We start from the raw sequence: 17,855 nt of genomic DNA, 5'->3' as shown, positions 1-17,855 counted from the left end.
AGGTGGAGGATATGTGGTGTTTAGCATAGAGAAGCCAAGACTTTTTTTTTTTAATTGTGTAACTGGTGTGTATTTGTTGAGAATAATAGTTACTATATTATAACATCTCAAACTCTCCTGTTTTTTAAAAAATTATTTTTATTAACATATAATGTATTATTTGCCCCAGGGGTACAGGTCTGTGAACCATCAGTCTTACACAATTCAGCACTCACCATAGCACATACCTTCCCCAATGTCCATAACCCAACCACCCTCTCCCTCACCCCACCCCCAGCAACCCTTGGTTTGTTTCATGAGATTAAGAGTCTCTTATGGTTTGTCTCCATCCCGATCCCATCTTGTTTCATTTTTTCCTTCTCTTCTCCCCACAAACCCCTGCCATGCCTCTTAAATTCCTCATATCAGAGAGATCATATGATAATTGTCTTTCTCTGATTGACTTATTTCGCTCAGCATAATACCCTCTAGTTCCATACATGTCATTGCAAATGGCAAGATTTCATTTCTTTTCATGGCTGCATAGTATTCCATTGTATATATATACCACCTCTTCCTGATCCATTCATCTATTGATGGACATCTAGGTTCTTTCCATAGTTTGGCTATTGTGGACTTTGCTGCTATAAATATTCAGGTGTATAGGCACCTTTGGATCACTACATTTGTATCTTTAGGGTAAATACCCAGTAGTGTGATTGGTGGAGAAGCCAAGACTTATAAGGAGGATATAGCAGGTGCTTTCACAAAGACAAAGAGCTGCAATAGAGGGAGGACAGGGAAAATCTGCTGTGTCACTTTCCTCCTTAAAACCTTTCAGTGAGGGTGCCTGGGTGGCTCAGTGGGTTAAGCCGCTGCCTTCGGCTCAGGTCATGATCCCAGGGTCCTGGGATCAAGCCCCACATCGGGCTCTCTGCTCTGCAAGGAGCCTGCTTCCTCCTCTCTCTCTCTCTGCCTGCCTCTCTGCCTACTTGTGATCTCTGTCTGTCAAATGGGTAAATAAAATCTTTAAAAAACAAAACAAAACAAAAACAACAACAACAAAAAAAACCTTTCAGTGGCTTTCAGTTGCCATAGAAATAAGTTGTAAACTCCCTAGCAAAAGCTTAGAGATGGTTCTATCATCTGCTACTGGCCTCCTCTTCACTGCGTGTTTCACTTTCATACTCACAACAGACTGCTTTCAGCCCTTCACAGACACAGCACTCTCTCTCAAGTTCCCTCTGCCTAATACATTCTGTCTGTTCTAGGCCTGGCCAACCTCTACTCATCACCCTTGTCTCCAATACTTCTTCCTGAACTTGAGGATATGGGTTAGTCATCTTGCCAGACATGCCCACAGGACCCTATTCTTTCCTTTTTGTAGCACTTATTGTATTTTAATTGATCATTTAATATCTATCTTTCTGAACAAACTCCACAAAGTTAGGAATCACATTTCTAGTTCAGTACCATAATTTAGTGTCTACTATAAGACTTGATAACATAGCAGGTACGCTGAACAAATATTTAAAAACTGAAATTAATTAGTAACACCAGAGGAGTTAAATGATGGAGTGATGAGAAGAGGAAATGGAGGGGATGAACCAAAGTAAGCATGGGAGGGGATTAACTTTAATGATGGAATATTTGAGAAAAGATAGACTGGAATGGCATTTCACTGCAGACTTCTGGAAAATCAGAGGGCATCACAGTAAGTTGGCCTAGAAAAAGGGACTGTGACTATATTCTGCCATTCTGCAGAGGTCTGTGCTGGTGGCTATACCTCCTGCCCGTTAAGTCACTTGGATACTATGCAAATATACAATTATCAACACACATGGTGTTTGGTGCTTGTAGAATTTGTTAGGGGAAAGATATCTGTAAATGATTTTTTTTTCCACAGCTGTTCCCTTTCTCATCTCAATTTTGTGCTTACAGAGGAAATGAAGGAACCAGGGGATCAGGATACTGATGGGAGGAGATTAGATAAATCAAAGAGTGATGGGAAACGGTCTCTGAGCTCCTTGAAGTCTGCATCAAGATGTAAGTAAAGATTATAATATACACTTAGATTTTTATTATTAAATTTAGGAAAAAATCACTTTTGAAGAGCATTTAAGTTTGTGCAGCAGAGATGGTTTACTTGTTTAACTCTGTTACTAAATTCTAAGTTTGTTAAGAGCAGAGACTGTGTTTCAACTATTTAATCTCCAGTTCCTGGCCCATAGACCTTACTGTCATCTCTATGTTGATAATGACCTCTTTGCAAATCTGGTCTTGCTCTCTCTTGTGAAGTCTACAGTCTTTAACTTTTCTAATACAGTATAGTAGAAAGAATTGGGCTCTAGGTTTGAGGCCTGGGTCTACCACTTAGAGATGTTTGATCTGGGGTAGATTATTTCACCTCTTTGAGCCTCAATTTACTCACCCATTAAGATGATAATTGTGAGTTGTTTGAGGATTAAATTGGATAACAAGTGGAAGAATATACTGCAAATAGAACAGAAATATCCTGATACCAAAACCAGACAGATGCTACGAAAAAAGAAAACTACAGGCCAATATCCCTGATGAACATAAATGCAAAAGTCCTTAACAACATGTTTGCAAAACACAGTCAATAATGGTGAAAGGATCATTCACCATGATCAAGTGGGATTTATTCTCAGGATACGAGGATGGTTCACTATTTGCAAATCAATCAATGTTATTTGATGGATTTAACAAAACAAAGGATAAAAATCATAAGAATATGTTAATAGATGCAGAAAAAAAATTTGACATCTAAAATCCAACATCCATTTACAATAAAAACTCTGAACACAGTATGTTTAGAGAGAACATACCTCGACATAATATGGGCCATGTATGAAACATCCATGGCTTAAAAACAGAAAAACAGAGCTTTTCCTCTAAGATCTGGAACAGGATGAAGATGTCCACTCTTGCCGTTTTTGTTCAACATAGCACTGGAAGTCCTAGCCACAGCAATCAGACAAGAAAAAGAAATAAAAGGCATCCATATTGTTAAGAAAGAAATCAAACTGTCACTATTCACAGGTAACATGATACTATACATAGAAAACCCTAAGGAATCCACAAAAAAATATTAGAAGTAAAAAATGAATTCAGTAAAGTTGTAGGATGCACAATTAATACCCAGAAATCAGTTGTTTTTCTCTACACTGTTAACAAAGTAGCAGAAAATGAAATTAAGAAAATAATCCCATTTACAATTACACCAAAAAAAATAAAATACCTAGGAATAAACTTAACTAAGAAGGTGAAAGACCTGTACTCTGAAAACTATAGAACATTGATGAAAGAAATTGAAGAAAATACAAACAGATAGAAAATTTCTAATGAATCCAATTTCTTTAATAAACAGAAAGTTGTTTATTTCTTCTTTTGTAAGTTTTGTAACTTTGTATGTTTCATAGAATTTGTACATTTATTTTAAATTATAAAATTTGTTGATATAACTCTAGGATGTATTTTCATTCCTGATGTTGGAGATTTGTATTGACTCTCTCTTTATTCTTGATTGGTCTAGCTGGGAGTTTCTCCATTTGGCCAATCTTGTCAAAGAATAGGATTTTGGTTTTGCTCATTTTCTCTATTGTTTATTTGCCTTTTATTTAATTGATCCTTGCTTTCATTTTTGTTATTTCTATTATTTCTTTTTATTTTCTTTTTGCTTTTTCTAGATTCTTGAGGTAGAGCTTTAGGTGTTTGAGTTTTGACTTTTCTTCTTCTAAGTGTACAAAACTAGAAATTTCCCTCTAAGCATTGCCTTAGTTGCATCCCACAAATTTTGACATGTTATATTTTAATTATCAGTTAGTTTGAAATATTTTTAAGTTTGCTTATTGATTTCTCCTTGGCCCATACATTATTTTTAAATGTTCTTTGATTTCCAAATATTTGTAGGTTTTCCAGATATCTTACCATAGTTTTTTAAAAATTTACTTCTGTTGTGATAAAAAAAATATTAGCTACTTTGGAAATAAGGAAATGTTTAATTCAAAATGTAGGAATTATTAAAACAAATTACTTTTAATAGTTGCTGTGAGAGAGGATGCCACAGATGAAACATTTGTTGAAGGGGGAGAATCATATTTAGAGGATGATGATTATGATACGGAACGTTTGGAAGGAAGTTCAGGTTCATTTCACTATGACTATGTGGATAACATTGGAGGTAAGAAAGTATTGTTAGTTTTCTCACAGTAATAGTAACTGTTTTAAAGACAAATTGCCCAAACCGAACAGTTAAAAATTCATAGAAATAAAAACTTGCAGGGTATGTCGGGTGATAAAAGGAAAAGCATGGAACATGCTTTAGTAGGGTGATTTAGAGGCTTTGGAGCTATATATTACCTTTCTGAGGATCACATACCAAACTCTCATACTTGGTTTCCTGGGAACTAGATGGACTAAGGACTGTTCGCCCCCAGATTAGTGAATTCTCACTCTGACTTGGAACTGATTAGGAGTTGCTCTTTGAGACTACAGAAACCATGACCAGAGCTCTGTGTTCACCCTGATGCACACAGGCATGTCGGCTCTTCCTCCCATGCTCATTGGTGGGTGGCATCCCACGTTCAGGCCACTGGTGGTACTTACTGCTGGAATATTACGGGCTAGGTACCTGCCGCCTGTCTTTGTGAAATGCAATTTTAGGATTCACCAGACGCTCTTCTTTAAAATCTTTTAATTTTTTAGACTCTCAATATGTGGAAGCCCTTGCTCCAGGCTCCGAAGAGGTGGAGGAAGAAGTTAAGAAGAAAATCTCAGAGAACTTCTTCTACGACTATACGGAACTTATTTCGATGCCTTTTGTGACTCCGGATTCGAACATACCACTGGATCTTCTCACACTTGTGTATCCACTCCAGTTATACATGTATAGTTTTTGGATTTCAGCTTCTTAGGTCAGGGGTCGGCAAACTAGCCCATGGACCAAATCTGGCCTCTGGTCTGTTTTCGTGAATAAAGTCTTATTGGAACACAGAAATTCTCATTCATTTACATTTTGTCTGTGGCTGCCGTTGCACTACAAGGGCAGAATTAAGTAGGTATAACAGAGGCCACCTGGCTCAAAAAGCCTAGAATGTTTACTGTCTGGCCCTTTCCAGGAAAAGTTTGCCAATCCCTGTCTTAGGTGATTCTAAGAAGCTTGGCCCTTAGAGAAGTTGAGATAGAAATACATGATCTTAATTTAATCAAGCTTTTGTTGATGCCAAATAACCATAAAGAGAAATGATGCTTTTCTGCTTGTTCTTTCATGAGATATGATGTGCAGGAGACCAGAAGGCCTCTTATCCTGGTTTCCCACCTCTACCAGCCTGGCATCCCTTTCTCAATGCCTAGCAAGTTAAACTCATTGATTTCTTAAAACACTGATGCCATTGGCAGGCAGGGGTACTGACACACTATTTATCAGATGAATATCAGAGAAGACAACCCTGAGGAAGAAGGGTCCAAAATAACAAGTTTTAATTGGTCTGCAGAGTAAGAGTCCATGAAAAAATTTAAAGGTGGGGATAATCAACAAGAGGATTTAAGGTTGCTGTCACTGTACAACATTAGGTTTGTCAGGTGGAGTTGGGAGAAGATTTCCATTCATGCTCTTGCTGGCAGTCTAGCATGCTTATCTTTAGATGGGTGCTGGAGAGGACCCCATGGCCTAGACCACTGACTGGCCTCTTATACAAGGTGTGCTTAAAGAGGAGGGCTGTGTACTTCATAACTCAATTTTGCTTTTTACATAAAGATAGAACATGTTATTATCACTTTCTATTTCAATCCCAGGTGTAACTAAAACTAATTCACCCTGAATCTTATAACTTGGGAGTTTTCTCTCCTGAGGACTTTTTTGTGTATGTGGTCTTTGGACAAGTTGCTGATAAAAGTTATGCTGTTGCCTTTCTTTTAGCCTATTTGTTTCAAATGAGGTGGTTTATCAGTGTCACCTGGAAGCTTTTCCTGAAAAACACATGGTCTGAGACCTTTCCTGGACCTACTGTATTATATCTGTGGGGAGAGGGTCTTGGGCACTTGTAGTCTGAAAAACCTTCCCAGGTACTTTTTTTTGTTTTAAGATTTTATTTATTTGTTTATCAGAGAGAGAGAGAGACTGAGCACAAGCAGGGGGAGAGGCAGGCAGAGCAGGCAGAGGGAGAAGCAGGCTCCTGGCCAAGCCAGGAGCCCCATGTGGGACTCAATCTCAGGACTCTAGGATCATGACCTGAGTCAAAGGCAGTGGATTAACCAACTGAGCACCCAGGCATCCCTTCCCAGGTACTTTTGATGGTCTTGTTCTCTCCCAGCCCCCAATACTGGGGACTTGCTGCTCCAGGATACAGGGATCTCTGTATTAAAGAGATATGCCTAGATTCCAAATAATAAGAGTCAGAGTGACCTTGACGTTTGACTTGAGGTGTGAATTCCTTCTATTCATGATGGAGGAGTGGCTCTAAAAGCTATAGACTTTTTGTGAACACTTTCAACACCACGGAAGTCACAAAGTAGCTTGTCCCATTTTTGGAAAGATTACATTATTAGCTGTTCCAGACCTTGAGTCAAAAGCTGACCCTCTGGACTATCCCGCATTAGACAGTTCTACTCTCCAAGAATGAGAAGCTCCAAGAAGTTAGCTGTCATGTATCCCCTACATACTCTTTTGTACTTTAGTAATTGTGTTGAGTCTACTTCAATTTTAAAGTTTGTGTTTTATAAATCAATCAAGAAATATGTCATTTATTAAATAGCACCAAAACCATAGTATAATTTATATAAGATGTAATTAAATGCAATTTTGTTTTATTTTTTTAAAGATTGTATTTATTTGTCAGAGAGAGCGAGCACAAGCCGGGGGAGCAGTAGGCAGAGGGAGAAGCAGGCTCCCTGCTGAGCAAGGAGCCTGATGCAGGACTCAGTCCCAGTCCTAGGACCCTGGGATGATGACCTGAGCCAAAGGCAGCTGCTTAATTGACTGAACCACCCAGGAGTCCCTTAAATGTAATTTTAAAGTGAGGGTCCTAGATGCCCATGAACAAACAATGAAGGCCCTGGGTCTCTGATAGGAAGTTAAGAAGGTACAAGCCAGAGGAGAGGATGGGATAAAACGGGAAAGGAGTTGAAACTATAGCAGAACACAATTTAACATCTTCAGAGCTCTGGTTAGTGGCTGCCACTGTCTTCTGGGGTTAAAAGAGAAGGATTGGACTCTAGTTATACATTAATTAACTATTTCACCCAACGGACATTTACTGAATGCCTGAGGCTCAAGACACTGCACTCAGCAGTCTGGGAAATAGAGATGACCTTGTGAGAAGAAGCAGGCTGTGATTTGAAAGGGGAGAGTTTGGGAAGTAACAATGTTACCCATTCTGCATTGGAGAGGGGCAGCAAGTAAAAGGGAGTTTCTCCCCGACCCCGAAATTAGGGATGATAATATCAGATAAATGATCACATGTCTGATTCCCAGCTGCCATCCATGTCAGTGAAGGGATGGTAGCCTACTTCTACTCATGGCTATAGACATAGCTTTAAGCCCTCCAAAGTGTTACACTGGTACCTGGGAACAGAGAAAGGAGAGAAGGAAGGAAAGGAGAAAATAGCAGTTTGGGGAAAGGGAAAAGGTGTGTAGATGAAGCCTCCTGCCCCATACCAGGCTCTATGAAGATAAAGAGCCTGTGGTTCCCACTCTTCTTTGTAAGGAGGCCTCAGATAGTTTCCCTGAGGACTGAACAGCTTCAACAAGATCTTTGGATCACACATTCATTTGCTCTTTATATAAGATTCAATTTTAGGTGTTCATGTCTTTATTAAATTGATAAAATTCAGTTTTCTTGAACAGATCTAAAGCTCTGAAATGTTCTCTTTTTCAATTTAATTCTTAGGCAATGAGCTAGGTTTAGTTACATATAGTTAGTTGTAATTTGTATATACTTCACAATTCAAATTGCATTAAGATTTTCTCTTTTTTACAATTATAGATACTCTTGTTAAAAATTCTACATAGTTTCTTTCCCTAAAAATATTCACTTACAAATAAAAGTAATCCCCTAAAATCAGAATTTATTTTTTAAAGAAGGGCTCAAAAATAAAGATTTCTTCAATGATCCTTTAGCTTCTGTGTTCACTAGTGAGTTCTTAGAAAATATGAATCCATCTACTTAAGTTTCACTATGTATTACATTTCTTTTGCAAATCACATTTTTAATAGATTAATCTCATCTACTTAATACATTTATATTTTGGATTATATTAATTTGAACTTGAAGGTAGTAACAATATACATTTAAAAGATGTATTATAAAAACAGGTTATTTTAACCTCTATTTTGGATTAGTTCAGATTTACTCTATAGGATAAATGTGTACACACACACACACTCATCTACACACCTATACATACTAATGAGCTCAGGAAATGTTAGCAAATTGATTATACATACTTATATACTAAATATTATTTAGTTCATTTTCATAATTTGCTCATGTGAATTAAATTTCAATTACATTTATGTGGATTTATTAGTCACATTATCACTGGTTTGTCAGAACTTAGAAACATTCTGTCAGAATTTTAAACATCTCGCCTTTCAAATTCGAGGAAGAGGCCTATATAATACTTACCTTTTATAAAATGAATCTGCTTTCAGGATCTCCCTACGAAAATTAAAATATCGACTAAATCGGAGTATAAGAATTTTCATTTCATTGAAAAACAAAGTTGCATTGGTAATAAATAAAAACTGAGTTTCAAAGTATAATTCAACTACTTCAACACCGACCCTTTGCCTAATGGCACAGCTTTTAAAAATACATTTATTTCATTATGTTTCCTGTCTCTAGGATGCTTACTTTGTTACACTCCTTTTCCTTAACAACTTTCCCTCAGTCATTCCTTTGGTTATGACTGCAGAAAGCGGGCCAACCTACAACTTCTGGACAGCGATACTGTGATCTACATAGCTGGGAACCAGCTGATCTTTCTGAATTTGAAAACCAAGGAACAGCTGTACCTGCGAAGTAGCAGTGGTAGAGGAATTGGTGTCATTGGGGTATGCTGTTGGTGACTTTGGAAAAAAAAATCTTTTTGTATCTGTTTCTTCTTGGACCAACCCAGCTCGTAGGTGCCAATACCATAGGTAGTATTGCGGGATTTAGGCATTTTCAATTCGACTATTACAGCCATTCCATTCGCTGACCTGGTCTCTGTGCAGTACTACAACGTTATGTTAATGATAGGATCATCTCATTTTGCAGATAAGGAAACTGGAGCTGATAGAGGTTAAGTGGCTTCCAACTGTCCTGCAGCTTTTTCATAATGAACACTTTGTTCCCATTCTGCAAAAATACTCAGATGAAGAGCACAAATGATAATTCAAATCATAAATAGAGATAAGTGCCAGATAAGATGTAGGTATAAAATTGAACATTAGGAGATCAAGTATACATTGTACATCCAGTAATTTGTGAGCAGTTGACAAAGATTTGCATGTGATTTGGAGGCTGTGTCTTCCTTCCTCCTCAGGTGCCTGTCTCCATTAGTCGCCTTCTTTCTTATTTCTTTGGCTGCTCCTTCTTTTCATCCTCAGCATATAAAAGCACACTAAACCAACTGGTCTTCATAAAACCAACTTATGTCTTCATAAAAGCACTTCTAAACCAACCATGCCTTGTCTTTACTTGCTGGCTTTTCCCTCCATAGCCAAGTTTGTCTTTTCCCCTCCCACCTCACTGAAATTGCCTTTACTAAAGTGACCAGTGGCCCGCTGAGTAGCCGAATCCGAAGAATACCTTTTTAGTTGTCTCTTACTTGAGCTCTCTATAGCGCTTGGCCCCATACCGGAGTTTTTCCCTTGACTGTTTTTCTACTTGGGTGTGATCCTTAAAAGTAGGTGTCCTTAGCTCTGCTCTCACCAATAACAACCTGAGAAACACCTCTGGGTGCCTTTAGAGTCATGAGAGGGGCCCCCGTTCAGAGTAGTCTGTGTGAGACAGGGACAGGAGGAGAAACACACAGGATTTGGGGCACATACAAGCAGCACTTCCATAGTCAATGTTCAAAGAGTTTTTTAGAAGGATCATGGTCTAAATAGAAGTCTGCCCTGCTCTCGCCCTGCCTCTCAGGTGTGAGCAGCCCAGACAGAACTGGCAGGTGCAGGGCCCACATCACCATGCCCTGCAGAGGTGGAGGGCTTCCCACAGAAAGCCTGGTGCAGATCCAACGGAGAGACTGGGCCAAGCTAGCAGGGGGTAGTGGGAAATAATTTTGATTACATTAGATGGGACCTGGTAGGGTATTTAGAAAGGGAGGTGAGTGGAGAGGTTTTGAAGATTCTTGCTCTGAGAAGTGAAGCAGGGACATGAATGGGAATGCAGAAGGTAAAGAAGGTCCGAGATCCACAAATAGAACTTAGGGTGGCTATCGAAACAGGACCTGGTGAGAGGGAAGAGTGAGGAGAGTCTCATGATTATTTCTTTCTTGATCATTGATCTGTACATAGCATGTGTGCATGGTAAAGTCCCTGCCCCCAGCAAGAATTAATGAACTAATTAGGATTATTGTTTTAAGGTTTTATTGATTTGAGAGAGAGAGAGAACAGAAGTGGGGGAGGAAGGAGGTGGGGGTGTGGAGAGGGACAAGCAGACTCCCCAGTGGGTGTGGAGGCTGATGTGGGGCTCAATCCCAGAACCCCAGAGCCCTGAGATCATGACCTGAGCCAAAGTCAGATGCTCAACTGACCGGACCACCCAGGTACCCCAACAAGAATTTATTATATTACATTGTGTGTCCAACAGTACTCAGAATATGCAGGTATTTAAATGATAAAAGGTTCATGACCTCTCTGAATTCAGAGTTTAAAATCCATCTAAAGAGACAAGACTCATATTAAAAAGCAAAAAACCAAAAACCTAGATCAATGTAAGTACGTGATACCGTGGCACCAGCTGTGTACAAATATTCACAGGCCCAACTTGAGGGACCTGAGTTCTGTGGAGGGAAGTCAGTCAGGGGCCACTCTGAGGGGTCATGTACCCTGAGGTCCACATCACCTGCAGAGTGCTGAGAAACAGGAAACTAGCACTTCTTTTTTTCTCCCATTATGTAGATTTGAAATTTCTATTTTGTTGTACAATGATTTGGTCTGAGGTCAGTAGGTGAGGTGTTCTGTGGTCAAGAATGGCAGTCCTTATCATCCTCCTGGACTCTGGGCAATTGGATGTCCATGCGTGCTGGGGCTGTCAGAGCCTGGCTAGTGGCAGGGGCCTTTCCTCAGCTGTCCTCATCACTTCATTTTCTCCTGAAACAGTTTACCATTTGTGGTTCTTGCAAAGTGTTCTTGCAAAGCAGTGAGAAACCTGTGAGAAGTGGGTTCTGGGGACATATCAACTATCTTTTAGAAAAGATAGGGTGAATCTGTATGTTGAATAAAAAGTAAATAACTCATTAATTCCACATCTCCACTAAAAATAAAACACCAAGCCCAACCCCACAGAGTTTCTGATCTGAGAGCTGCAACTTTTTCACTTACTATAGACCAGACCTGGAGGGGTAAAAGATTTGCCTGAATTCCCTTTCAGATTTCTGTGACCACATATCCTACCCAATATTGTTCTGTAAATGGGCATCTAGAAAGATGTAGTTGTAATCTGTTTCCCCCTAAGTCCTTCGTAACTCCAATTTTTTAGTTCCACTTTCTTCTTGGCTTCCAACACCTGGCTTGAATTCTACCTCTGACATTTGCCAGCTGTATGACTTCAAGTTACTTAGCCTTGCTGTGCCTATTTCCTCATCAAAATGGTGGGAATGATACTGGTAGCCAAACTCATAAGGTTGATGTAAAATTTAAGGGGATTCACATAAAACACACACAGTGTCTGGGACACATAATAAGCACGCAATAAGTGTTCTTCTCTCACTGAGTGTATATCCTATAAACCCAAACCTTGTTTCGAGCTGAAGTGATGGGTGTTTACTTGAGTGGAAGAGGTGTCAGCAGGAAGACCTTATTATAGGTCTTAAGGCACCATGGGTGGGGAGAAGAAAAAGCAACAGTGTTATCTTGGGTACCAAAATCTACAGTGCAACCTGTATCCTCTGAGGAAAGCTCCTCTTCCACAGGTTTAAAATCAGGAGTTGCAAAATGGTAACTGAAAATAGAGTTTATAAAGCACAATATGTGTCTTAAATAGTCGATTTTTGTAAGAGCCTATTTTTATTTTTAAAATATCCATTGACTCTTCCTGCACATTGGCTTACCAATGAACAAAAATACCAGGAATAAACATATAATTCTCTAAGATTTATACTGCTATCACTTGAAATGCTGACACAAATAGTTTACCTGGGGCATATTTACTCTATTTGTCTCTACGTCTGGCTTGGAAATAGTATATCTTTCTCACTTCTAGTAAGTTTATAGACATTTGCAGTGAATTTGTCCAAGGTGCATTTTTAAAAACTGAGCTGTAACCTACTCTGGAAACATGGATTTTTCTGTACAAAAAGCTAGTCTGATTTATATATGGAGGGTAAACAATTCATCTAATTTAGTTGTTCTCAAAGAGTGGTGCAGGGGCTGGCAGCAGCAACATCACCTGAAACTTGTTAGTGATAGAAATGCAAATTTTGGGGGCCCAACCCTGATACACTGAATCAGAAACTCTGGCTTGCCTTCTGTGCCTTAGTAAGCCCTCCTATGGTTCTGATGTGTGCTAATGATTGAAAACCATTGTTCTAGCTCTTCTGATGGCAATTAAAAAAAATTGTAGGGGTAGAGATTGTTCTATTAACAAAAGTAAAACTTAAAATGAGCATTCCCTTAGGTTTCATTTTTTTTTTTAATTTTTAAAGATTTTATCTATTTACTTGACAGAGATCACAAGTAGGCAGAGAGGCAGGCAGAGAGAGAGGGGGAAGCAGGCTCCCTGCTGAGGAGAGATTTCCCCTATCCATGCGGGGCTTGTTCTCAGGACCCTGGGATCATGACCTGAGCCGCGAAGGCAAAGGCTTTAACCCACTGAACCACCCAGGCACCCTAGGTTTCATTTTAAATCACATCCATCACCATGTACTTATCAGATGCCCATTTTTTAGTCTTCTATTGAAGGGGATCCTAATAAATTATAAAATCACATATGCTAAATACTACATTAATAGGACTATAAGAAAATTCTCCTTTTATTATTTAAGTGAGATTTTACTCTTTATAGGTACATCCTGATAAAACTTACTTCACAGTAGCTGAAAAAGGAGTTTTCCCAAAGATTATCATCTATGAGTATCCTTCTTTGAAGCCCTACAGAATCCTTCAAGGTGAGCTCAGTACATCTTCTAAAATATTCCATGTTCAAGGTTAACAGCATTCAGGGTCTTTCAGAAACACTTTATTTAAAGGAATTGTCTTATGCACTTGTGGGGGCTAGCAGGTCTGAAGGTTGTAGGGCAGGCTGGTGGGCTGGACAATATTTATTTTTTTAAGATTTTATTTATTTATTTGACATAGAGAGAGAGAAAGAGAGAAAGAGTGAGCACAAGCAGGGGGAGCAGGAGGGGAGAAGCAGGCTTCCTGCCAAGCAGGGAGCCCGATGTGGGGCTTGATCCCAGGACTCTGGGATGAATGATCTGAGCTCAAGGCAACTGTTTAACTGACAGCCACTCAGGCACCCCTAGGCTGGACTTTCTTGGGCTGGGTTGATGCTACATGTTCAGGTAGAATTTCATCTTCCTCAGGGAGAGCTCAGTTTTGCTTTTAAGGACTTTCATCTGATTGAATAAGGTCCAACTGGATTAAAATAACCACAAATGAAATTAATCACCACAGTTCTCTTATAAATTTTGTTCTCCATATAATTACTTCTAGTAGTTAGTTTTTTAAATAGACTACTTTTCAGAGCAGTTTAAGATTTGCAATAAAATTGAGAGGAAGGTTCAGAGATAACCCATAGCCCTCTTCTTTCACATATGCATAACATTCCCCATTATTAACATCACTTACCGGATACATTTTTACTGAGGACTAGTCTCTGTTAGTGCATTATAGTCACCCAGAGTCCACAGTGTCCCCTGGGGTTTACTCTTGTGTTGTATTCTATGGGTTTAGACAAATGTCTAATGATGTATATCCATCCTTATCATCTCCTACAGTGTATTTTCACTGTCCTAAGAATCCTCTATGCCCTGACTATTCATGACTATCCCCACTGGCAAACACTGATCTTTTTTTTTTTTTTATAAACATATAATATATTTTTATCCCCAGGGGTACAGGTCTGTGAATCGCCAGGTTTACACACTTCACAGCACTCACCATAGCACATACCCTCCCCAATGTCCATAACCCCACCTCCCCCTCCCAAGCCCCCTCCCCCCATCAACCCTCAGTTTGTTTTGTGAGATTAAGAGTCACTTATGGTTTGTCTCCCTCCCAATCCCATCTTGTTTCATTTACTCTTCTCCTACCCTCTTAACCCCCCATGTTGCATCTCCTCTCCCTCATATCAGGGAGATCATATGATAGTTGTCTTTCTCCGATTGACTTATTTCGCTAGGCATGATACCCTCTAGTTCCATCCACGTCGTCGCAAATGGCAAGATTTCATTTCTTTTTTTTTTTTTTAAAGATTTTATTTATTTGTCAGAGAGAGAGAGAGAGAGCAAGCACAGGCAGACAGAATGGCAGGCAGAGGCAGAGGGAGAAGCAGGCTCCTGCTGAGCAAGGAGTCCGATGCGGGACTCGATCCCAGGATGCTGGAATCATGACCTGAGCCGATGGCAGCTGCTTAACCAACTGAGCCACCCAGGCGTCCCAAGATTTCATTTCTTTTGATGGCTGCATAGTATTCCATTGTGTATATATACCACATCTTCTTTATCCATTCGTCTGTTGGTGGACATCTAGGTTCTTTCCATAGTTTGGCTATTGTAGACATTGCTGCTATAAACATTCGGGTGCACGTGCCCCTTCAGATCACTACGTTTGTATCTTTAGGGTAAATACCCAGCAGTGCAATTGCTGGGTCATAGAGTAGTTCTATTTTCAACTTTTTTTTAAAAAAGATTTTATTTATTTGTCAGAGAGAGAGGGAGAGAGAGCGAGTACAGGCAGACAGAATGGCAGGCAGAGGCAGAGGGAGAAGCAGGCTCCCTGCTGAGCAAGGAGCCCGGTGCGGGACTCATTCTCAGGACGCCGGGATCATGACCTGAGCCGAAGGCAGCTGCTTAACCAACTGAGCCACCCAGGCGTCCCTATTTTCAACATTTTGAGGAACATCCATGCTGTTTTCCAGAGTGGTTGCACTAGCTTGCATTCCCACCAACAGTGTAGGAGGGTTCCCCTTTCTCCGCATCCTCGCCAGCATCTGTCATTTCCTGACTTGTTAATTTTAGCCATTCTGACTGGTGTGAGGTGATATCTCATTGTGGTTTTGATTTGTATTTCCCTGATGCCGAGTGATATGGAGCACTTTTTCATGTGTCTGTTGGCCATCTGGATGTCTTCTTTGCAGAAATGTCTGTTCATGTCTTCTGCCCATTTCTTGATTGGATTATTTGTTCTTTGGGTGTTGAGTTTGCTAAGTTCTTTATAGATTTTGGACACTAGCCCTTTATCTGATATGTCATTTGCAAATATCTTCTCCCATTCTGTCAGTTGTCTTTTGGTTTTGTTAACTGTTTCCTTTGCTGTGCAAAAGCTTTTGATCTTGAGGAAATCCCAACAGTTCATTTTTGCCCTTTGCTTCCCTTGCCTTTGGCGATGTTCCTAGGAAGATGTTGCTGTGGCTGAGGTCAAAGAGGTTGCTGCCTGTGTTCTCCTCAAGGATTTTGATGGATTCCTTTCTCACATTGAGGTCCTTCATCCATTTTGAGTCTATTTTCATGTGTGGTGTAAGGAAATGATCTAATTTCATTTTTCTGCATGTGGCTGTCCAATTTTCCCAACACCATTTATTGAAGAGGCTGTCTTTTTTCCATTGAACATTCTTCCCTGCTTTGTCGAAGATGAGTTGACCATAGAGTTGAGGGTCTATTTCTGGGCTCTCTATTCTGTTCCATTGATCTATGTGTCTGTTTTTGTGCCAGTACCATGCTGTCTTGATGATGACAGCTTTGTAATAGAGCTTGAAGTCCGGAATTGTGATGCCACCAACTTTGGCTTTCTTTTTCAATATTCCTTTGGCTATTCGAGGTCTTTTCTGGTTCCATATAAATTTTAGGATTATTTGTTCCATTTCTTTGAAAAAAATGGATGGTACTTTGATAGGGATTGCATTAAATGTGTAGATTGCTTTAGGTAGCATAGACATTTTCACAATATTTATTCTTCCAATCCAGGAGCATGGAACATTTTTCCATTTCTCTGTGTCTTCCTCAATTTCTTTCATGAGTACTTTATAGTTTTCTGTGTATAGATTCTTAGTCTATTTGGTTAGGTTTATTCCTAGGTATCTTATAGTTTTGGGTGCAATTGTAAATGGGATTGACTCCTTAATTTCTCTTTCTTCTGTCTTGTTGTTGGTGTAGAGAAACGCAACTGATTTCTGTGCATTGATTTTATATCCTGACACTTTACTGAATTCCTGTACAAGTTCTAGCAGTTTTGGAGTGGAGTCTTTTGGGTTTTCCACATATTGTATCATATCATCTGCGAAGAGTGATAGTTTGACTTCTTCTTTGCCGATTTGGATGCCTTTAATTTCCTTTTGTTGTCTGATTGCTGAGGCTAGGACTTCTAGTACTATGTTGAATAGCAGTGGTGATAACGGACATCCCTGCCGTGTTCCTGACCTTAGCGGAAAAGCTTTCAGTTTTTCTCCATTGAGAATGATATTTTAAGATTTTATTTATTTATTTGACAGAGAGAGAGTGAGAGATCACAAGTAGGCAGAGAGGCAGGCAGAGAGAGGGGGAAGCAGGCTCACCGCCAAGCAGAGAGCCCGATGTGGGGCCCAATCCCAGGACCCTGAGACCATGACCTGAGCCGAAGGCAGAGGCTTAACCTTCTGAGCCACCCAGGCACCCCAACCACTGATCTTTTTATTGTCCCCGCAGTTTTGCCTTTTCCAGAATGTCATATAGTTGGAATCATACAGTGTGTAGCCTTCTCAGATAGGCTTCTTTCACTTAGAAATATGAATTGAAGTTTCCTCCCTGTCTTTTCATGGCTTGATCGCCGATTTCTTTTTAGTGCTGAATAGTATTCCATTGTCTGGAAGTACCACTGTTTATTCATTTGCATATTGAGGGCATCTTAGTTGTTTCCAAATCTTGGCAATTATGAATAAAGCTGCAATAAATATCTGAGTACAGGCTTTTGTGTGAACATACATTTTCAACTACTTTGGGTATATACCAAAGAGCACAATTACCGGAGCCTATGGTAAGGGTCTGCTTAGTTTTGTAAGAAACTGCCAAACTGTCTTCCAAGGTGGCCGTACCACTTTGCATTCCCACCAGCTGTGAGTGAGAGTTTCTGTTGCTCCACATCCTCACCAGCATTCAGTGTTGTCAATCATTTGGATTTTGTCCATTCTAAATAGGTGTATTAGTGGTAGCTCCATTTTTAAAAAATTTGTGTTTCCCTGATGACAGGTTGTGGAACGTTTTTTATATGTTTATGTGTTATCTGCATATTTTTGGTGAGGCTGTCTGTGTTAAGGTTTTTGGCCCATTTTATAATCAAGTTTTAAATTTCTCATTATTGAGCATTGAGTTCTTTGTATATTTTGGGGAACAGTCCTTTATCACATATGCCTTTTACAAATATTTTCTCCCAGTCTGTGTCTTGTTATGTCGTTTTCTTGATATTGCCCTTCTCAGAGGAACTTTTCATTTTAATGAAGTTTGGCTTATCA

At 39.6% G+C, this 17,855-nt stretch overlaps 1 protein-coding gene across 3 annotated transcripts in view; it reads left to right on the top strand.

Moving 5' to 3' along the window:
* The window catches only part of CFAP44 (cilia and flagella associated protein 44), a 166,863-nt gene that overhangs the window by 5,982 nt on the left and 143,026 nt on the right, over positions 1-17,855 (top strand). For 2 of the 3 annotated variants that reach the window (XM_047724889.1, XM_047724890.1), the window contains exons 2-6: positions 1,921-2,025; positions 4,046-4,183; positions 4,708-4,867; positions 8,893-9,055; positions 13,215-13,317. In XM_047724889.1, the coding sequence (XP_047580845.1) occupies positions 1,926-2,025; positions 4,046-4,183; positions 4,708-4,867; positions 8,893-9,055; positions 13,215-13,317 (664 nt within the window). In that variant the 5' untranslated portion in view covers positions 1,921-1,925. The remainder of the gene's footprint in view (positions 1-1,920; positions 2,026-4,045; positions 4,184-4,707; positions 4,868-8,892; positions 9,056-13,214; positions 13,318-17,855) is intronic. The other variant, XM_047724893.1, reaches the window with a different exon arrangement.

Source organism: Lutra lutra, chromosome 1, assembly GCF_902655055.1.
Source record: "Lutra lutra chromosome 1, mLutLut1.2, whole genome shotgun sequence".
Taxonomy (NCBI): domain Eukaryota; kingdom Metazoa; phylum Chordata; class Mammalia; order Carnivora; family Mustelidae; genus Lutra; species Lutra lutra.
The sequence above is the reverse complement of the archived record's forward strand: the minus strand, read 5'-3'. Positions and strand labels throughout refer to the sequence as shown.